At 46.3% G+C, this 22,724-nt stretch overlaps 3 protein-coding genes across 4 annotated transcripts; 1 reads left to right on the top strand and 2 right to left on the bottom strand.

Moving 5' to 3' along the window:
* Positions 1-617: 617 nt before the first annotated feature.
* On the bottom strand, positions 618-1,830 carry LOC120670012 (ethylene-responsive transcription factor RAP2-9-like). Its single transcript, XM_039949960.1, has one exon. The coding sequence runs from the start codon at positions 1,683-1,685 to the stop codon at positions 1,137-1,139; it is 549 nt and encodes a 182-aa protein (XP_039805894.1). The 5' UTR covers positions 1,686-1,830; the 3' UTR covers positions 618-1,136.
* Positions 1,831-3,569: 1,739 nt separating this feature from the next.
* Positions 3,570-6,570, bottom strand: LOC120670011. Of its 2 annotated transcripts, none has more exons than XM_039949958.1 (2): positions 5,211-6,570; positions 3,570-3,799 (listed from the first exon to the last, which is right to left on the bottom strand). In XM_039949958.1, the coding sequence occupies exon 1, from the start codon at positions 6,450-6,452 to the stop codon at positions 5,232-5,234; it is 1,221 nt and encodes a 406-aa protein (XP_039805892.1). In that variant the 5' UTR covers positions 6,453-6,570; the 3' UTR covers positions 3,570-3,799; positions 5,211-5,231. The 2 variants fall into 2 exon arrangements, with proteins under 2 accessions (XP_039805892.1, XP_039805893.1); XM_039949959.1 differs by lacking the exon at positions 3,570-3,799 and adding an exon at positions 3,806-3,935.
* Positions 6,571-13,496: 6,926 nt separating this feature from the next.
* On the top strand, positions 13,497-22,622 carry LOC120670018 (histone-lysine N-methyltransferase EZ1-like). The gene is made up of 16 exons (XM_039949974.1): positions 13,497-13,744; positions 15,442-15,558; positions 15,644-15,972; positions 16,319-16,480; positions 17,246-17,330; positions 17,447-17,596; positions 17,679-17,726; positions 17,800-17,868; positions 18,006-18,688; positions 18,949-19,084; positions 19,169-19,389; positions 20,271-20,402; positions 21,088-21,178; positions 21,522-21,569; positions 21,646-21,774; positions 21,951-22,622. Exons 1-16 carry the CDS (start codon positions 13,661-13,663, stop codon positions 22,230-22,232), a joined length of 2,766 nt encoding a protein of 921 aa, XP_039805908.1. The 5' UTR covers positions 13,497-13,660; the 3' UTR covers positions 22,233-22,622.
* Positions 22,623-22,724: the final 102 nt, after the last annotated feature.

Here is a 22,724-nt window from a genome sequence, read left to right as displayed (position 1 = left end):
AAACCTTCTTTGGAACACATGGGTTTTCCCCCCTTTTGAAGACCAAATTATCCTTAATTTGACAATTCCCCGTGAGATTCCGATGTTCCAAATAGACCGGCCGAGATCCAATTGCAACACGTGTCCATTCCCAAATTCAAATGACACTTCTATTCCAAGAGCAAATCGATCTGTAATTTTTATTTTTTTCTGTGAAATTCAAATTTATTTCAAACAGGCCTGAGATTCGATCGCACCACCTGTTGGTTTCCAAATTTGGTACTTTCGTTTCAAGAGCAGGCTACTCGCAATTTGAAACTTTCCCGCGAAGTTCTAACAATCAAAGAAGCTCTGGATTCCGATCACGAGACGTGGTGGTTTCCTAATTCAAAAAATACCTCAACTTCAAGAGCAAATTATTCCCAATTTAAAAGTTCCCTGCGAAATTCCAACATTCCAAGCAGGCAAGAGATTCGATGCGGTCATCACACCTTGTGGTTTCCAAATTCAAATGATACTTCAACTTCGAGAGCAGCTTATTCCTAGTTTGAAATTTTGCCACCATGTTCCAAAGTTCCAAACAGGTCCGAGATTCGGATCACGACGCCTGTTGGTTTGCAAATTCAAATGGCACCATGGAATCATAAACATGAAGCAAGCAAAAGATTCATGAAGCTCGCTTGCCGGGTATCTTTTTTTCTTCTTCTTTGCACACATCTTTAAGTGAAGGGGAGAGGTACATAGCCGCCTTCGCTAGCTACATGCCCGAACACACTGACACGCACCCACGCACCGTCTGTGTCTCCTGCCCCTGCTCGATCCGTCGCGGTCGCCGTCGCCGTCGCCTCCGGTCCAAACGGCACAGCTCGCACACGACCCTATGTTCCCTCCTACTCACTACGGCTTCCCGCGCTGACGGCGACGTCGCGGCTCCATTATTGGCTACCTCCGAGCTCATCCCCATTCCATCGAGCACCATGCGTTGCATCCGCCCACGCCCATCCGTTTGGCCTGGCGCCACGCTATCTGGTTGCTTGCTTACTGCTACTACTGGCTGGCTAGCTAGCTAGCTACTCCTCGGGTGAGTAGTTGTTGCCTAAGGACTAGAGACTAGTAGATGGAGGCGGAGGAGGAAGAGAAGACAAAATCAGCGCGCTTCACTCGTCGTCGGAGGTGTCCGGGGTCGGCTCCCGGTTGAGGTCGGGGTTCTTGGCGCGGCGGCGGTGGGACGACAGCGGCGGAGGCGGGTGAGCGACGCCGCCGCAGTGGAGCGCGTCGACGCGTGCGCCGACCTCGGCCGCCTTCTTGCGGATGGCGGCGGCGGTGAGCCCCGCGCCGCCGTCCTTGTGGCCCTCGGGGCGCTCGGCCACCGCGGCGCCGTCGAGCTGGTCGGGGAAGTTGAGCCGCGCGGAGCGGCCGCGGAGGTAGAAGACCGCGGTGTCGTAGGCCCGCGCCGCCGCCACAGCGGTGGAGTAGGACCCGAGCCAGATCCGCGACCGCTTGTTGGGCTCCCGGATCTCGGCCACCCACTTGCCCCACTTCCGCATCCGCACGCCGCGGTACTGCCTCCCTCCTCCTCCGCCCCCGCCGCGCGCGTTCCCTCCCGCCGCGGCGGCCCCCACGCCGCCAGCGCCCACCACCTCCGCAGCGGGTGCGGCCGGCACGGGCTGGGCCGGCGGGTAGAACGCGGTGGCCTCCCTCTCCATCCCCCCGATCCGGCGGCAGCAGCTCGCACCTCGCAGTGGCCGCGGCGGCGGGGTAGCGTGGCGTGGGCGCGCTCGCTCGCTGCTGCTACTGGTCTGTGGTCTCCCTCCCTCTCCCCTCTCTGACCTGCCCCTTCACCCCTCCCTCTCTTCTCCCGCGCCTGAGCGGTGGGGTCTATAAATAGGAGGGGATTAGGCCTGCGGCCAGGTGGGGATTAGCGTGGGGCGCGCGAGTTGGTGGGTGCGCCGGCGATTAGGGCGTGCGTGCCTGGGATCTTTCGCGGGGGGCGCGAGTCGGTGCGCGCGCCTGTGCGCGCGTGTGTGGCGACCGGCGACAGGGACGGCCCGGCCGGCGCGCCACGCCAGTTGTGGTGACCGCGGCCATGAGCTTATCGCCAGGGAGATTAGCGGAGTAAACTAGTCGATCGTTAGGTTTGGGTGTGACGGGTGCGGTCATTAGTAGAGCGCCCGAAATAATTGGTGGTCGGCGCGCACCGATGCTCTCTCTCTATCTCTATCGAAATGAGTTGCTAGAGGAGGAGACGACGCGTATAGTTTCTCCGTGTACTTGTGTGTCCGCTGATGTAACGTAGATGCCCGTGGTGATGTGAACCGGCCTGGTCCCGCGGCTGGCGAGACGCACGCACGCCGCACGCCCAGTTCTGAACGCCGCGAGAAAAGCTACGACGGCGGCACCGCGATGCCAGCTTACGTTACGTGCACCGAATCTGGCATGCCGCCCCCGCCGCGGGCTGGTGGCGCAGCAGGTAGAGAACTGGGCCTCCTCGCCTAAAGCAAGCGACGCGATCGATTGCCCACCCCACCCAAGACCGCGACCGTCTTAGCGGGAGACGAGACGAGACCCGAGACCAGCCAGCGAGTGCCGCCGACGGGCCGGTGCACGGTGCACCGCCCTCGTGTCAGCACCACGTGTCGCGCCGCCACGGGTGGCATGCAGCGAACGGACGGACGGACCGTATGGACCGGGGATCAGGTGCAGGCTGGGCGAGCAAGCCGGAACGGTGCGGCGGCGACCGACGGGGACGGGGCAGGTAGCGCGCGCCGACATGCGCGGGAGGGCGGGCGGCTGCGGGCTGCGGCCGGCTACGCGGACAGCCGAGAGGTCCCCCGCGCCTCCTCCTGCCCTGCGGGCTGCGGCCGGCTAGAATAGATACGGGAGGGAGCGCGCGGCCGCGAGCGAAGTGGTGGGGGGTGGTGGATAGAGAACAACGGTGGGGGAGATGGCCGGGCCGGGCCGCGTGTGCCCGTGTCGCGTAGAGCGGGCCCCGCACCCCCGGCCCGACAAGCGAGCGGGGGCCGACCGCGACGCCGTTGTTATCCGCTTCGGTTCGGGTTCGGTGGGGGATGCCGATGCCGCCCCGCGCGGGTGGGCCCTGGCCTGCCGCCGTGGCGCCGGCCCTCGGATTTTCATCTCCTCTTCCTCTCACCCTCGGCAACGCGGGCGGCTCGGGGTTGTCCCGTATCCTTGAGCGGCTGGAGTTGGCCGGTGGCCGGTGGCCGGTGGCCGGCGGCGGCGGCGGCGGCGGCTGGGGTGATGCTCTGCACCGCTCGCGCTCGGCCAGCGCAGTTTCCTGCTCGGGGCATGCTGCGAGAGTACAGCGGAGAGGAGTGAGTAGCAAATCATTCCTTGGCCTTGCAGCAGATGCCAAACGCGGAAAACGGCAATCCATTCCTCAAGCTGAACTTCATGGGCTCGATTGTTCTTCACGATAGGACCATCATCAGCTGCAGGACAATCCTGTGGCTGGAAAGTTAAGACCCGAGTGACTTATTATTCAGATTCGGTCTCCCAATTCAGGCATCTCAAAGTTGCTATCCCAAAGTTGCACCGAATACCTGTAATTGCTAATCTTCTTCCGATCTGGATGTTTGCAACCTTTGCGAAAGCCCTTAATAAAAGCAAAGGATGCAGATGAACCAAAAATCCTCTTAACGGGACTTGGTAGACTGACCAGGTGTATGCCGTGTACAGCATTTAAAAACATCACAAGACAGTACAGGATAAAATGTCAATGCACTAGACATATTTTATAACTGGAGTCCCTTGTGGAAAACTGGCTCCTGCCCCTGCTTGTGCTTGCAATGGAAGTCAAAGTCTTGCAGAAAGAAGTGGATAAGAAGTCTCCAGGACTCGGCAGGAAAGAAAATATTGATTGGAAAAGAAAGGCTTGCGAAGAGATCAGCAGATTGCATGGACTGCAGTTTGGGTTTGCAGATCCCTGTCCTATTGTTCTGCAAGTGACAAAATATTTCTGGAGTTGCTTATCGCTATTTATACATTAAGAATTACTGCAGCCTACAAACATCACAGAAGGCAGCTTCATGATACAGTTTTTTTTAAAAAAAACATGGGAGCTCAGGTTGGCAATCACATATAGAAGGAACATAGGACCTTTTGTTAATTACTCCCATATAACACAGAAGGGAAGCAACTGCGTTTTAGCTTCATTGTTTACATTCTAGCACTGCTCTAATGAACGACAAGCACGGATTCTCGCAATCACATGATCAGTTTCTACAGTAAAACAGATAAAAGGTGTTCCGCTTTCAAAAGGTTTATTGGAGAGAAATGAACTTATACACACCCTCCAACTTCCATACCCTTTTGGCCAGAAGGAAATAATTGAGTACACATCCAGACAATTTCTATGAATAAAGCATGGGCTTCAACTGCCAAAATTAAGAAATACCAGGAAGATAATGTTTTTTTTCCTAGAATAACTTCTTGGAGAAATGCAGAGCAGGAATTATGCTGGCATGATCATCATGACGGTAGCATCAACCGAATTTGGAGCATGTGCTACAATGCATATAAAACTGAGAAGTAATGAGAAGAAAGTCCTGTGAAAGCCCTATCTTGAAAGCACTGAAGGGCCTGTCTTTACTGGTAAATGTTCCAAGGAACAATGGCTGAATTATTTGACAAAATAGTAGATCCTAGAAAAGAATAACTCTAATCTTAGGTAGAATAGCAGTGAGCGAAGCAATTGCACATCCGTATGACGTATGAGAAATTAGTTCAGGAGGGTGTGCAGGGAGGCAAAAATACAAGCCTGTGGTGTTGATTGGTTGGGTTGTTGTACTTCATTCTGAAACCTGAGTGAAATGCACTGAAAAACAAATGGAGCTTCCAGCTGAATACAAGGTGGAGAAATGTGTCTGTTCCAATAATGGCTTGACAACTAGACACAAGCTTTCTTCAACTATATGGACAATGTCACAATGGTGCGCAATCACTAGGTGAACGAATTTAGTTTTCTTCCATGCTCAAAAGTAGAAGTTAAAGCCAAAGAGGTGAACTAATTCAATCTAGTTGCCAAATACAGCTGCCACTGGGAGCACATAGTGACCGAAGCAAACTGGTCCAACATTCATGATCCAGTTAATTTTCCAGGGAATACAATCTAGTTGCTAATTCTACAATAGTTTGCTAATTGCTGCATGACCAATTGATCATCAGATGTACAGAAAACTAGAAATGTATCCATCCATGTGTTTACTGTTTACCTGTAAATCCCCATGTGAATCTCACAAGTAACCATCCTCTTCCTCGTCGTCACTACTCCAAAACATGCTATCTCCATTCAATTCAACTCCAAATATACCATCTGTAACATCCTCGTCGGCAAACGCTGATATTGTCGTAGCCCCAACCAAACTGGTTCTTCCAACAATATCATCAATAACATCATCCAAGTCACTGGTATCCCAATCCAATCTGAACTCCTCACCCCGGTCATCTTCCTGGTCTTCTCCATAACCCGGAAGTGTACAACTCCTTAGCATCTCCTCATCAACCTCACCATTCTCGACTCTATCCCATGGCAACCAAATGTCAGCAACCTTGCCAAGCGCGCGGCACGCGTCCCCTACCACCACGGTCCTCAGGTCGGCGGCGTGTGCATTGCGCACCGTGTCGGTGAAGTCAGAGTCGTCAGAGACGAGCACCATCCAGTCGACGCCATAAGCCACGGAGTGCTTCACCTGGCGCTTGAGCGCGTGGTCCGCGGCCTGCGGCTTGTCGGAGACGGTGCGGACGTGGACGCCCGCGCGCCGGAGCTCGGAGGCGAGCCCGTATCCGACCTTGGGGGTGAGGAGCTCCCGTGCGGCGTCCTCGTACTTGGTGTTGCCGGTGATGAACCGCTCGCGGAATTTCTGCCGCTTCTTGCCCTTGAGGGAGCGGAGGCGAGAGAGCTTCTTGTTGCGCTCCCGCTCGTGGAGCTGCCGGAAGTGGCGGGTGAGATCGGGGCGGGTGGGGAAACGGCGGCCGCAGACGGGGCACGAGTAGGGCACGGAAGGTGCGGCGAGCCCCGCGCGCTCGGCGCGGTCCAGGGCGCGGCGGTCGCGGCGCTCGGCAGCGACCCAGGCGGGAAGGTGGGAGAAGGCGTGGCGGTTGGCGAAGGCGGAGATGGAGACGACGCGGCCGAGGAGGGAGGCGGCGGCGATGAGGGACGTGGCCGCCGGGAACGGCGCCCCGCGCGGGGGCTTGTTGTCGAGGTCCCACAGGACTACCACCGTCGGGGACCGCGCCGTCCACACTCCGTCCCGCCCGCGAACCATCTCGACGTCGACGTCCACCGATGCTGACGGGTTCCCTGCTTCGGCCGCCGCCGCCGCCGCCGCCGCCGCCGAGGGGCGTCGGGTGCGGAGGGAGAGGTGAGGGTGGGACTGTTGGGTGCGCTGGATCCGGGAGGGATAGAAAGGGGCGGGGTTGGGCGGGAGGTGGAGGAAGGGGAGGGCAAGCGGCATGGCGTCGCCCGCGCCGCCGGGAGGCCGGGAAGAGGCGCGCGCGGGGAGGCGGTGCTCGGATTTCGCTGGCGAGTGAGCTGACGGATGGATAGAGAGTGAAGAGGGAAGATGCGGCCGGATGCTTGAATTGCAGAATACGGGATAACCTTTTCATTTCCCTTTCTGCTTTTCCGTGAGAATTTTTTTTTTGTTTTCGCGCAGGTTCAAAATCTCATGGAAATTACGCTCCAATTTGTGAGATTCCGGTACCATTTGATATCGTGACTACTAAAATATATCTATTAAAATTCTATTGGTTTTACAAATCCTCCATTCACTTTAAAGGTCTACTATAAAATAAAAAACGCCTAAAATATATGCCCCATATTTATAAATAACTTATGTCATTATGGATATGTTAATCTAAAGTCCTAGATACCCTATACGGCTATACCTATTTGTAAATTATGCACTCTCGTCATTAAGAAAAAGAAACACCCAATATACTCTATATCCATTTAGAAATCACCATAAAATGCTTTTATATATTTACACCCCCCGGCAAAAACCTGTATCAGTACAAAAAATTGAAGAAAGCACAATTTAATTGATGCACATATCTGCTGCACTTTGTGTAGATGTAAATGGTACGTTCGTTTTTAATGGCTACATACGTACGCCATCAAGAATAACTATAAATTGAAACCCATACCTAAGGTGTTAAATATACTCATTATTATATATTTAATGCTGGCCACATTTCCTTTTCTCTCGTTTTCGTTTCGGAACATGGTAGTGACCCATATGCTCACATATGTTAAACATTCATGTTTTTTTCCCACTAATCTAGAACTTGGCTGCAACCTCAAAAGAATCTATAAAAGGAACACCAATAATTTCAGCTACCACAGATACATAATTCAGACGAAGAAGAGGCGGTAAATGATGACCTCCTCATCACAGCAAAACTAGAGCGTCCGCAATGGAAATAGCTAGTACTAGCTATTTAGTCTGCTGACGTGGAAGTGAGAGATAAAAAAGACTATTTTATACTATTGGATCCACATGTTCCTTCCACATGTTCTTAGACTATGTGAAATAGATTAGTTATTTGCTCATCACTAGTGACTACTCTCTCTCCTACTTTTTTTATTACCACATCAGATCTAGCTAGCTAAATAGCTAACCATTGCGGACGTCCTTAGCCACCTCCCTTCACATGGTGAAGACATGGTCCCCAGAGGAACTCCGCATTTAATTGGAATACTAAAAAAACTCGAACTTTGTGGGGAAAGATCGCCGGCATTTTCACGAATGAAAGAAGACCTATCTTGAAAAAACCCCTGAACCCCTATCCCATCCGTACACAGTGCTCATAACCCGTGAGAATAGGCGATCCACACATATAGGGGACCAGCAATCAGGATCGGACCCAACTATGCTTTGGCACATGGGGCAGACAAAGAGTTTTTTTTGGTGAAAAACTAGTGCCAAGCAAGACTCGAACGCTGGCCGGTAGGAAGCCAACCACTAGCCCCTACCATCCGCGCTACGTGCGGTTCTCCATTTAATTGGAATACATATCATGCTCTGCTTATGTTACTCTCAATTTAATTGGAATACATATCATGCTCTGCTTATGTTACTACAGGAAGCATACATCCATTAGCCTTTTGTTTGTCGGTTATCCATTTTAAATCCACTGTGTTTGTGTCATGTTTGTGTGAGGAAGAAAATGCCATTTATTTCATGCATAACTGAACTCCCTTCGCTTAGGTTTAATGCGTGAAACCAGCTTTGCTGATGCTACCTGCCCAAGACAAAGCTTACACGGAAATTCCTAATGCTCACCGATGTAACAGGACCTAATAATAGTGTATGGGATGAACGCAAAACATCATTTTGGATGCCAAAATACACTGAGTTTGGCTAGCTAGCTAGTTTACTGACTAGTATGGCTATTGTTCAATTATTAGGCCAGTCTCAGTGAAGATTTCATGGACACAGTTACCTAGACGGGGAACTAGGTAACTGTGCCAGATGGGTTTTATGGTGATGAAACTTTTCTCACATCCCATGAAACTTCATCTTTCTCTTTCCTTGCCATGTTAGCAAAATTGATGATATTTATTGCTATGAAATTCTCTATGAAACGCCCATCGAGACTGACCTTAAATGACATAATTCTATTTTGTGTGTGTTTGAAGTGATTCCCCCTTACTGTGTTTTTTAACTGACAAGCTAATAAGTATAGTTCTTGCAAAGAAAACATTGCATATGAGAGTAAATGTTCTATATTTGGCAGGCCGTGTATATATATATATATTTTTTTTGACTGTCAACGGGGGGAGAGGATCCCCACCTGATTGTATTGCCAAATTGCCCCAAATGGCTGAATTCAAGAAAGTTTTACAGTTGGCGAACACTTGCCAAAAGTGTCACCCACTCAACTCCAACACCAAACACGTTTTTTAGCTTATCTAGCCATTATGTAGCCTCGCGCACCAGGCCGCCACTACCCAGCGGTCTTCTTGGCGTAGTCTATGTTTCCATAGCTCTACATCTGCTCGGCAGGCCCTCAGCGTCTCTTGAATCGTCGCTCTTTCTCCCCGAAACACCACATTGTTGCGGCGTTTCCACAGCTCCCAACAGCACAGCAAGATGAAGGTACTGAAGTGCTTCTCTGGCATCGCCTGTGGTCGAGAGATCCGCAGAAGCACGTTATCTGTGTCGCTCGATGAGATGTCCATTCCCAGTTCTTCCCAGAAGCGGGCTGCAAACTCGCATTGCAATAGTATATGGGCGGTAGTTTCAGTTGATTCTCCACAGACCTCACATCTATCATCAGGCACAATCTTCCTTCTGGCTAGGTTGGCCCGGCATTGGAGTCGGCTTCTGTTGACAAGCCATCCGAAGAATTGAACACGGGGAGGTGCTCTACTTTCCCAGACAAAAGCCGCGCGGGCGTCCATGTTGTCACTGCGCGCCCTCAATACTTGATACAGAGGCTTACTTAGCAACTTATTATTCTCATCCGCCATAGGGCAGTAGCGTTGGTCTCCTCCTTCCTGCAAGGTAACCTGCGAGAGTGCCGCCTGCAATTCCCTGAGTTCCTCCCTCGCCTGTGGCGTGAGCCTAGGCACTAGGCATGGCTCCACGCCTGCTTCCACCACGTCCCGGACGCTTGCTTCTGCATTCTTCACATGGCTGAACAGCACCGGGAACCTAGTGGCAAGATCGTCCTCCCCGAGCCAAGCATCTGACCAAAACGACGTGTCCCTCCCACTGACAACGCTGCAGGTGGTGATGGCTCTATATAGTGGCAGTAGTGCTCTCAACGCAATCCAGTGTTCCCCTTCTATGCTCCCTTCCATTGTGGCCATGCAAACTCGCTCCCTTGCCCAGCGTGCCCAGGAGGAGGTGGTCGCAGTGTGCAATCTATGAAGTAGTTTCAGCATGAGGCAAGTGTTCTGTGTCTGCAGGTCCTTGACCCCGAGACCACCCGCGGCCTTGTCCAGGCACACATCGTCCCATGCGACCAAGCACCGCGCGCCAGACGCCTCTTTCTCCCCGGCCCACAGAAACCCTCTTCTTTTCTTGTTCACTGCCTTGATCACCCCAGGCTGCAGTTGCATCACGCTCATAGCGTAAACCAGTTGGCTGTCCAATACCGTATTCACCAACACCAGACGTCCCATGGGGTTTAGGAGCGCCGCTTGCCATCCTGCCAAGTATTTGTCCGCTTTTGCGATGAGCGGAGCGAACGCGGACAGTCTGAGTTTAGTACTTGACAACGGCAGACCCAAGTACGTCTGCGGGAAACCTTCCTGCTTGCATCCCAGTTCAGCGACACACTGATGCACTACCTGCTCTTCCATGTGCATTGGCACCATCACACTCTTGTGAAAGTTGATACACAGACCAGTGGCTTGACTGAAGGTGTCCAGTACCTGTTTGAGACGCTTGACGCCCTCCAGTTCTCCACGCAGCACCAGGAGAGTGTCGTCAGCGTACTGGAGTACTGCACAAGGCGCGCCATCCACGGCAGGGTGCCGGATCACTTGTTCGCGCTTGATCAAGCTCTGAAGTACATCCGCGACCAGCAAGAACAGGTACGGTGACATGGGATCTCCCTGGCGCAAGCCTCTCGCGCAGCTGATCCACGGGCCCGGGCACCCATTCAGTAGCACAGCAGTCTTCGACGTCCGAAGCAACTCCTGGACCCAGCCCCTCCAGCGATCACTGAACCCTCGTGCCCTCAAAACCGCCTGTAACCCGTCCCAGTGGACAGTGTCAAAAGCTTTGGCGAAGTCGAGTTTGAGCACCAGTGTTGGGTTTCGCCGGCGATGGCAGCATTGCACAAGTTCCATTGCATAGACAAAATTTTCAGAGATTGACCGACCTTTCAGGAAGCCAGTTTGGTCGATGTCCACCAGAGATTGGATTTCGCGTTGCAGTCTGCTCGTGAGGACCTTGGAGATGATTTTTACACTACAGTTTTGCAGGCATATAGGCCGATAGTCTCCAATGCTAGCCGCTGCCGGTTTCTTCGGGAGCAGGACCATGTAAGACCTATTGATCCTCTCTAGCTCTACCTGGCCACCGTGGAACATGTGTAGCAGATGCATGACCTGCGGTCGTACTGTGTCCCAAGCTTTTACATAGAATCCTGGTCCGAATCCGTCTGGCCCCGGGGCGCTTTGATGGCCGTGTATATATTTCTGTGTGCTATTGTTACACACCTGTGATTTTTTTGGGTTGATCCTTAGCTCCTGCTGTTTTGACTTTCTCGGCAATTTCTGATGTTTTCCAAGGTGGTTTTTATTAGGTCATGTAATAATACACTAGTGTTACTCAGAATGTTGCCTTAACCTGGAATATCCTGCGTTCTATTACATCTAGAGCACATTCAACAATACATAAGGCGAGCTACGCACAATAGCGTATCTTCCTAAGTTTTTTTTTTAATTATTGTTCCGCTAGTGCATTTCACTTGAATTTCGCCAACTACTCAGATTTTCTATAGCACAGCATGGAGTAGTGTCGTAATAACCTGAAATGTTTCAAGCTTACCATGGCTAGTCTACTAACCATATGGCAGCATCTATTTTTTAGCCTCGTCACTTGGTTCCACATCTTTGAACTTCAACTCTCCTCAGTAGCACTACATTCACCTAAGAAGTCAGTTATTATTTACAATTATAAAATCAGTTTCACCCAGGCTACAATTTTTATGATGGGTAGATAAACAAATCTTGGGAGATAATAAAGCTGAGAATGGTAGTACAATAGGTAATTTGTGTTAGACAAATATGCATGTCAACACTAAGCCCCAGATCCATTGGCAATATAATCTTTATGCACTTTTGAAATGAAAGAAAAAAGGAAGGATTTTTCTAGTCCTTAAAATGTAGTAGAAAGTGTTAATATTTCTTTTTACAAAAAATGATATAAACTTTAACATTTAGTTGGATAGAATTTCTTTTTGGTACAACATGGACGCAAAATATACTACCAGTCCACACCTTAGCACCTAGTAGAAACAACAATCTGTAACAGGGTCCGAATCTCCAGACTCTTGTAGATATTGTATCACTATATATTTCTAAACAGAAATAAGGTACTCATTATTTAATTAAGTGGAACGCGACACGTGTCGCTAGACGACAACTTGGCTCCTTATGGGCGCATGAGATAGTCTTGTAACAAAAAAAAGTTAAGCCATTTAACATTTGTGGCACAAGCTGCAAATTTGCGATTTTGCACTGTCAATTGAAGCATCCAATGTCCTTTGAGGATGTTGAGTGATTAAATGATGAATCCCAATTCAAGATATGGTATGACAGTTATGGAATATATATAATGCTGTTCACTCTACCAGTTAGAAAGAGGCGAATGGACCGAATGTCCGGTGGCTAGCTCCGGCAGTGGCCGAGCTGCCCACCAGCGTTCGAATCCCAGTTTGGGCGTTCGCTGGTGTCGCACGAGGGGGGCCGGGGTGTGTGCGTGTGTATAGGTGTGTGTGCGTGTGTAAGCCCCGGTAGGCGTGTTCTCGGATTTCCCGGCAGCCCATCTGCGTTGAGCGTATGACCAGTGTGGGTGGCCAACTTGAGTTCTTAAATGCCGGATAGTGCTCCTGGCAATGTTCAAAAAAAAACTTTAAAAAGAGAACATAGTACTGTCCAAAGGAAAAGCCAGGTGCACAGATAATTGATGAAGTTATGAAAATCATTCTCTATCTATGTGGGTTTTAAAAACTGTAGAAGTTTAAGTAAAGATATTTAGCACGGTGGATACCCTTTCTTTTCATCATCTTTAACATGTGTTTTACTATTAAAATATATGGTTTGGGCACGTTAGTTTTTGTTGATATTATGTTTATTGTTTGTTATTTTCTTATTGTAAAATTTTCTAGAATGATTGTTATTTTATTCAGATTATACATCCCGTAGGAGGCCAACACCCAGTATTTCTAAACAGAAACCATTATTTAATTAAGTAGAAACGTATACGCGATGCGTATCGCTAGACACACCTTGGCACATAGTGGGCGTATGAGATAGCCTTGTAACAGCAAGGACGTATCAAGATCTCTTTTAGAAATCTATTAGATTCTTGCAAATCTCATTCTGCATTCATATTGTCAACTGTATGAAGTAAAGTACTCTAGGCTAAATTTTCTCTAAACATTCAGTTGATATTTTATGCTGACGGAGAAAAATAAGCACCCCTGTAGTGATGAGAGGAGAAAAGACGAACGCATGTTTTTTTCCTTCCATAAAAGCCATAAAAGCTCACGCTTTACCAACTCCTACCCGCCGCGAGCCGCGGCGCACCGTTGTTATCTGACGCAGCCACGCGCCCCCCCCCCTTTACACCCAGTTCGACACGTCAAGCTAACCCACTTCGGCTGCAACCTGACCCACCGCTCATGGACCCGCAACTCAGTGAGCGTAGGTGTGCTCAAACCCGGTATCACACCCCACCACGGCAGCTGGCGCCACCATGTTGACCTCCGGTAGCCGGTAGGCTGCCAGCCCCACAAGGTCACGAGCCGCTCATTTCAAAACAAAACGCCTCCCCTTCTCTTACCCTCCGCTTCACCTCTGCTCTGCCCCCCTCCTCTCCCCCACCAATCCTTGTTCATTTTTTTTAATCGAAGCGGCTCCGCGCCCAACTCGTCGTGGGTGGGCGGGAGCGCGCGCGGGGGCCTAGGGTTTCCGCGGGCGATGGAAACGGCGGCGGCGGCGGCGTCTTCCGCATCGGCCTCGGAGTCTGCGGGCCGGCCGCGCCCATCCACCAGCGCCGCGCAGGTCTGCCCCCTCCCTCCTGCGGTGCTGAGGTTTCGTGTGCGCGGGCCGGCGGGCGGTTCGTGTCTCGGGTCGACGGGGCAATGTGGGTAGGATTTTGTTGCCGATGCGGCGGCGATCGCTCGGTTTGGGGGAATTTGGGCAGAGATCTGACGCGTTTGTGGGGAGTTGAGGTACGGGCGCCGGATTTCGAGGCGGCCTTTTGGCTTCCTGCCTTGTTTGTGCGGCTGCGCGTGCGGGCTCCGGTGGGCACGTTTTGGTATTTGCGGCTGTGGTAGGTGGGGTTGTCACGGTGTTTTAATTCCTGGACTGCTTGGGTTTTGTTGGGGTTATTTTCAGAGACCGGATAAGTGTAATTGTCAACATTTGGGCCATTGTACTGCGTTTGATAAAAAAAAGTAGGAACAGGAGGAGCTACATTACCTTCAGCTTGATGCTGGAGTCTGCATTTTGTCTATGCAGTTGCATTATTTTTTCCCCATTGATGTATATGAAATCTGAAGGTCTGATCTTTATTTTATGGACTTAGGGCATTTTGCGCGTAGAAGGGAGTTCTGGGGTGCAACCATTGTATTCCTTGTGGACATACCACAACCAGCACAATAAGGAGCACGAGAATATAAAAGAAGTTTTTTCTCATGTTCGTAGACAGTACCCAGTTCTCAGTGGTACCTTACATCACATGTTAATCAGCCACTGCAACACCATTAGTTTTATGTTTTTCTTATCAAATACACCCTCTGTTCCAAAATGTAATAGGTTTCAGTTTTGTCTGAAGTTAAACTTCTCTAACTTTGACCAAGTTTATACAAAAATATAATAACATATACAATACCAAATAAATGCACTATCAAGACATATTTCATGTTGAATTTAGGTGAAACTACTCTTGTATTGTGGGTGCTGGTACATATTCTATAAACTTGGTTAGAGTTAGAGAAGTTTGACTTAGGACAAACTAAAACCTTTTACATTTTGGAACTCCGGAGTCAAAGCACAATATTCCTTTTTTTTTTGGTTGGAGTAATGCTGATTTATTGCAAAATTTTGGTGCCAATCATTTGCTCAACCTTGAATTTCCAATTCATTTAGGCTTTTTTCATTTGAAGAAATGAGAAATAAAATGATCTTGGTACACATCTTAATATCTCAACCATATCAGAATGAAGAACTAAATAATATCTTTTGCATAATTTCATGTAAACAATGTTGCTCACACAAGATGATGCGGAATATGGATGATAGCTGGCCTTATCCAATAATGAAGTTATGTTTTAATACTATTATATGTAAATTCTGGATCTGAAATCAAAACATTCTTGAACTCAAGGTGGAGTATATGTCTAAATTTTGCTCATCTTTTAAATGCATCAAGTCACTAATTTGAAACTTAGGGATTTGATGTGTATTGTGTTTCTTTGGATTGTTTGTTTCTGTACAGTGCATCTTCCTCCCCTAGCCTAACTTACATCTTGGTTGTGCAAAACGGTTAATAATTAATTTGAAAGTGATCATCCACTTTTCTATTGGGTGCTATTCTTATTAAAAATGTTGGAGCTGTGCAGGTAGAAACTAATTGTTGGGTTCTGATAATGATCATGTTTTGGCCTTGACCTGTGTTCCATTCAAGTACATTAGCTGCCGTTTGAATTTTGTACTACATCTGTTGTGATAAAGTTACTTGATTTTGCTTTTCTTAGGTTACCAGTATTACGGATGTGCGTGCTGAAGAAGAAAAAGCTGCCTCCCCCTATGTTTTATCTGTAATTGATTCAATAAAGAAGAGGATTACTGCAGATCGTTTAATGTACATCAAGGTACATTCAAGCTACATATGTATTTTTTCTGAATATTTGCATCTGATATTTATGTTGTTGATTTTCCTTATGATTTTTTTTCCAGAATAGAATAGGGGAGAATGAGGCTAACCTCAGCACCTTTACTCAGAGGACTTACAATTTGTCAAAAAACAGGCAAAATAATACATCAAAGGGTACTGATTTAGCACCAAATTTGCTCACGAAAAGGCAAGATGATGCGCTATGCACACTGCATGGTGTTGATGTTTGTCCTGCTGACAAAGACGGTAGCAATTTTCAAGATGGAAGTCCTTTCTCCTCATTGAATGTTATTCTGGGTGGAAATCTCATTGCAAAGAATGCTATCCGACCAATTAAACTACCAGAAGTGTCAAAGCTTCCACCCTATACAACATGGATATTTTTGGACAGGTTAGTTCATAATCATAGGCATTTCTCAACATTCCCAATACCCTGCATGTCCCAACAAGTTGCTTAAAATTGAATGTGGCATATACACTGTATAACACATTACCAGAGCATTTTGTGTTCAACCTTCGAGCTTGAATTTTTCTAGTGATTTTTTCGTATCAGTAATATCTTTGTAGTTGTTAGATCCGTGTACCTTTTCTGCTAAGTTCAAGATGGTTGTTTTCCCTTGGCTGAAAAAAAGATTGCAACTTGTATGCACGATATCATAATTCATTTTTTCTGGTATGTGCAAGATGAAGGTCTCATGGTTCCTTGAGATGTAACATTTTTCTGGGATTTCATACAGGAACCAGAGGATGTCAGAAGATCAATCCGTACTTGGTCGGCGGAGGATTTACTATGATTCCAGTTGTGGCGAAGCACTAATTTGCAGTGATAGCGAAGATGAAGCCATTGAGGACGAGGAGGAGAAAAAAGAATTTAAACATTCAGAAGATTGCATTATTCAGTAAGGAAGCTCGATTTATTCATTTTCCTTTAGCATTTGGGCACATTGCCTTATGTTTAAGTTAGGCACTAATGTTTGGTGATGCATGTGACAATTTTGCAAAAAAAAGTTTAGTAAAGGAATGCTATTGCACTTAAATTTCTGTAAGGTAAATGTTACATTTGTCATTTTGGAGAAGCAATATGTTAAAATACTTGGTGAGAAGACATTATGTGGGCCAGTTAGAGCAATGCAAGTCATCTGTCGTAGGAAGACATTATGTGCCTGTTGAACATATGGTACCCTCAAGTGATTATGTGGAGTTTATAGCATGATTAGATGTTTGCAATAATGTATTTATACATATGACTCCATAAATGTTGCAAAACATAGCGGAGCTAGTTTGGTGGCTATTTAAAATTGAAAAAAACACAGTATAAAAAAATCATTTAGGTATTAAGTGGATACTTTTGCGCACAGGTGCAGGATGTAGAAAGGTTGATACGAAGTTATTACTAGCACACTATTTCTTTCTATACATGGTCTTTGAATGCTTTTTCATGTACATAAAAAATCATGCAGTACATAATGATAGACATAATATTGTATAAATTTTTATTATGTAGTAGTATGTACTGTATACTCCATTCCAATTCTTGTCGATTTGTACATTATTTTTATCTTCTTCAGAAGGATAGATAGATCAACAATAGATTACAGATTCTGCTATATGCTTGTTTTCGACATGCTTGATATCTGATAAACTGCTCTTTTGCTCTTTGTTAGGATGACTGTTCAAGAATGTGGTAAGCCAGATGATGTATGGCAAACACTGGCTCAATATCTTGAGAGGGCTACTGATGACATAAAGGCTAGTTTTATCTTCATGTGACTATGAATCTCGTGTCTGCTGAAGGTTTATTTGGCCCTTCCTTTCCCATTTTCTCTAGCATATCTGACATATAAAGCACATGCTCTATTTTACAGGCCAGGTATGAGATCCTGCATGGTGAGAAAACTCAGGATTCTTGTAAGAAAGTGACTGAGCAAAATGCCAAAGTGGAAGATTTGTACGGTGACAAAGATTTGGACGCAGCATTGGATTCCTTTGACAATCTCTTCTGTCGACGATGTCTAGTATGCTCACCTGTTATCTTTCACACCTTGTTTTCTTGAACCTGTACTGATGACCGCTTCTGCTCTTTGGTGATGCTGACAGGTTTTTGATTGCAAGCTACATGGGTGTTCTCAAGATTTAGTATTTCCTGTAAGTTTTCCCAAATTGAAAGAGTTAATTTCCAAAATTTTATCTTTACCTGGCCTCTGTCTTCTGTATACAGACAGAAAAACAGCCAGCTTGGAATGGGATTGGTGATTGTGTACCCTGTGGTCGTCATTGCCATAAACAGGTTCGTATTTTATCGTGAGTGATTTTCAAAAGGTGGCTTGTGTGGTTGTGTTGTGCAACAATTCAGCCTTCTGAATCCTGAAGCATAGGTGAACGATTTTGCTTTGATATTTGTTTTGCTAACCATATTTTTTGCAGGCCTCTGAACCGGATTCTGTAGCTGCAATTGATCACATGCTTATTGATGGTGAGGGACCAACTCGCTCATCAGGCAATGCAACGAACCAGCCAGGCGCAAATAGAAAAAAGAATGGCTCCAGCGGAAGGAAGACTAAATCTCAGCAAAGTGAAACCTCTTCAACTGCAAGGGCTGTCTCAGAAAGCAGTGACTCAGAAGTACATCCAATAATCAATAAATCTCCACAGCCCTCCCCTAGTCCCTCAAAAGTTAAAATTGCCCCAAAAGGTGGAATCAGAAAGATTACCAATAGAAGAATTGCTGAGAGAATTCTTATGAGCGTGAAAAAAGGTCAAAGAGAATTGGCATCGTCGGATTCTAATTCTGTTAGTGAATCCCCTTTGGCAGCAAGGGACGTAAGAACTCTGCTTAGGTCTGATGCGCGAAATGGAAACAAGGAAGCAATAGTATCCTCTGAATACACTCCAAGCACAAGAAGTACCAGAAAGAAGAGTACACTTCTGAATAGCTCAGCTTCAGCTGAAGCTCATAATGATTCAATGGAGGAAGATGGTTACGATAGTTCAAGGAAAGAAGAATTCGTTGATGAGAATATATGCAAGCAAGAGGATAACTTTAGATCCTGGAAGCCAATTGAGCAGGGACTTTTGGTCAAAGGATTAGAGATTTTTGGAAGGAACAGGTTTGCTTTCTCCTAACATCCAGCTCCAGATAGCTTATTGTTATATCAGAGTTGTGTTCCATCTGCAAGGAACTAAGGAAATTTGATGCTCCCTTAATCTCCAAATTTTCTTGGAACTCATCTTTTCCTTCACCTTGGGACTCGAATCACCATATAAACATCTCAGATATCTTTCTTATGTAATTCTAAAACGGCAAATTTAATCTTGGTTAACCTAATCTCAGTAGTCGCACTGAACCCATGGCTTGTCTTTCATGCAGTTGTTTAATTGCTCGGAACCTTCTTGGAGGAATGAAGACATGCAGAGATGTTTTTCAGTATATGAGTTATATTGAAAACAGCAGTGCATCTGGAACTCTTAGTGGTGTTGATTCTCTTGTTAAAGGATATATAAAGGTTTGATTCATTGTGTCCCTCACCTATTAATACATGCACTTCAGTTACTAACTTAATTTGATGTTGCTCATGTTGATATCCCAGGGTAATGAGTTGCGCTCGAGATCGAGGTTTTTCAGAAGGAGAGGTAAAGTGCGTCGTTTGAAGTACACCTGGAAATCTGCAGGTTACCATTCTATAAGGAAAAGGATTACAGAAAGGAAAGATCAGCCCTGTCGACAATATAATCCTTGTGGTTGTCAATCTGCATGTGGGAAGCAGTGTCCATGTCTCACAAATGCGACATGCTGTGAGAAATATTGCGGGTAATTACCTATTTTCCTTTGCATCAACTTATATATGAAAATGCATTCTTAATACATTTTCTATGGCTTTTTCTTAGTTATACTGACGATGCGGCATTAACTATTATGGTTTTACCTACCTTTTGCTGGTACTGGAAATATTTTATCCGTTCTGCCAGATACTTACCCTTTGTTTAGAATTCAAACATTTCTATGCTAGTCTTATAGCAGGAAGACAATCAGGAATGGTTGCTTATAAAAAAAGAATCTGCAGTATGTCGCTAGAGTAAATCAATAAATAATTCTTTTCTGATGCTGCCCTTTGAGTTTATCTTGTTACCCTGTTACTCTAGGAACATTTCAGTTCAAAGGTATTGCAGGCAGGGGCGAAGCTACATTCTAAATAGGGGGTGCCAATGCACCCACGGAAATAAGCAAAACTAGTGATTATAACAAAATTTTCACTATATATGCACCCCCCAGGGCTCAACTCTATGCACCCACAAGGCGAGTGCACCCCTCTTCGATTTGCTCTAGCTTCGCCACTGATTGCAGGGACATTTGGATTGTTGCCTAGAGCCACGTTGCCAATTTTTTGTGTAGGCCATGTGTCCATGCCCAGGTGTGGCTGTTTGGATTGACGCCAATGCTTGGCTCGCCCATGCTCTTGTTGGCTCACACTGTCGATTCATACCAATGTGCAAGAGATGCGTGTGGTGTGGAATCCTGTGCCATTTATTCGGCTGTACTGTCTGTTTTTTGTTTGGTTTTTTCTTTATAGTTTTGATTGGAAAGGAAATTCGCATGCCGTTTAACATGTCACCACCATCCTGTGTCTTTTGTATTTTATTGATTTACCATGTCCCTTTTGTGAAACTTATTGCCTCCCTTATGTATTCCAGGTGTTCGAAAATTTGTAAGAACCGTTTTCGAGGTTGTCATTGTGCAAAGAGTCAGTGTCGCAGCCGCCAATGCCCGTGCTTTGCTGCTGATAGGGAATGTGATCCTGATGTTTGCAGAAACTGCTGGGTTGGGTATGTATTTGAAAATCTGAGAAATCCTTGGGGGATCTTGTTTGTTAGTCATGATTATCATCTGTTGTGATACCTCCAAATTATTTGTTCTCCAATCACACTTTGGTCATCTACCACCTGTACCATAACGAATTTATACGTTCCTTGTATTTCACAACCTGAGGTCTTGGGTTGGGACTAGTGGTGTCGTGCATCTCAATCATCTACAAAGAAGTAAAGCTGTAATTGTAATGCAAAATTTCCTTGTGTGAGTTTTTTTTTTAAACTTGGATTAGGGGTTGGGCATATGTAATTTCATCTAGTCTTAGGAATATTGATCACCAAGAAGTGCATTAAGATTCTTGATTGTTTAGATTGTAGAATCTCAACATGCCAAATTCTGCATATTAATGTCTTAGAAAATAGTTGATTAGATTTAAGATGATCGATAAGACTGATCGTAAGTTACATCCACAATCATCAATTGCAATAATTTGGAATTATCTTGCCATGGCTTATGCTAAATATTGAATACCTTCGCAATTTTAATGGGGCTGAAATAAACCTTGTGTCCCATTTTAAAATATTGAACTCGGAGTCAAATGCTACACATGCTTGGCTGTAATGTAAATATTACACATGCTAGACTGGAATCATACAGAAACTGAACTACTCCATTGCACACTTTATATTTTTTAACTTACAGGTGTGGTGATGGTACATTGGGAGTTCCAAACCAGAGGGGAGATAATTATGAATGCCGGAACATGAAACTGCTTCTCAAACAACAACAAAGGGTAAAGAGTTTTGCTTTGTTAATGTACCCATGCTATTGGCATTTTGTTTCTAATTCCATTGAGATGATATTGATTTGTATTTCCTTTTGTGTCCATTGTTCGAGAAAAAAGAACCACAATCATTTGACAGGAGAGTCTTGAACTTAGCTATATTCGAACTTTATGTGGTACATTGTAAATTTGATGTACATGGGACTTGAGTGCAAAGGCCTAAACCTATCTGAGTTTCTGAATGGACATCTATTGTGAGGCAACATGTCTTAGTAAAATATTGTTACATTGTGATGTGATCTTTTCATCTCAATAGATATTTCATCAAAGGCATACATGTGTATCTTCTCAGGTCTTACTTGGAAGATCCGACATTTCTGGCTGGGGAGCGTTCCTGAAGGTAAAACAATTCATTTGATCTTTTCCATTCCTTCTTCCCTTCATCCTATCTAATTTCTCTTTTCTTAAATCTTCAGAATAGTGTCAGTAAACATGAATATCTTGGTGAGTATACCGGGGAACTAATCTCCCACAAGGAGGCAGATAAGCGTGGAAAGATATACGATCGTGAGAATTCATCATTTCTTTTCAACCTGAACAATGAGGTAGGTCTGCAAAATTATCCTCTGCAAGCATTCAGTTATTAAATACTTCGCTGGTCACCTTTACGGACCAGCCTGGCATCGTTGCTTTGTGTTTCCTAGTTTTTCAACTTCATATGTCTGATTTGTCTAGCATCTGCCTGTCTTGCCACATGCTGACTTGTACCGTTTGAATGCAGTTTGTTCTTGATGCATACAGAATGGGTGACAAGCTGAAATTTGCCAACCATTCCCCTGATCCGAATTGCTATGCCAAGGTTATCATGGTAGCTGGTGATCATAGAGTGGGCATATTTGCCAAAGAAAGAATCCTAGCTGGCGAAGAGTTGTTTTATGATTACCGCTATGAGCCTGACCGAGCCCCTGCTTGGGCCCGAAAGCCAGAGGATTCCCGAGGAAAGGACGATGGGCATCCATTGAATGGGCGCGCAAAGAAGCTGGCCCAAAATACCAGAGGCTGATTCTGATTCTTTCATTGGAGGGCCTAAATTTGGCAGCCATTCAAACCTGGCGGGAACCTGTCATTCATAGGCCCCTGATTTATTTGAACCCATTGTCATTGTAACTCGAATGTTTCATGGTTTAGTCTGAATTCTCCATTCTCCACGGCAGCTGGCCCTGCCATCCGTAGAATTAGGTGGTGGGCGACTCATCAGCTGATGCAACATGAGTTGACTAAAACGTTGCGTCTGCTCGTTGAGAGCCTGATTCTTGTGGAGTATGGTTAGTGCTTTTGAAGCAACAGATGCAGTTCCTGTTTACTGTATCCACAGAAGAAAAGGTAGAGACAGACTAATTCATGTAACGATGGCTAGGTTTAGTCTCAATTTTATTGGTTCGTTGGAAGTGCATGATTTACCAGCTAATTATTGACCAAGTTGCCTTGATCGGGCTTACATGGAATGCAAAATATCCAATTTTATACCCCACACATTAGCAATACATGATCTATA

This window comes from Panicum virgatum, chromosome 4N, assembly GCF_016808335.1.
Source record: "Panicum virgatum strain AP13 chromosome 4N, P.virgatum_v5, whole genome shotgun sequence".
Lineage (NCBI taxonomy): Eukaryota > Viridiplantae > Streptophyta > Magnoliopsida > Poales > Poaceae > Panicum > Panicum virgatum.
This window is presented reverse-complemented; position numbering and strand designations above follow the sequence as displayed.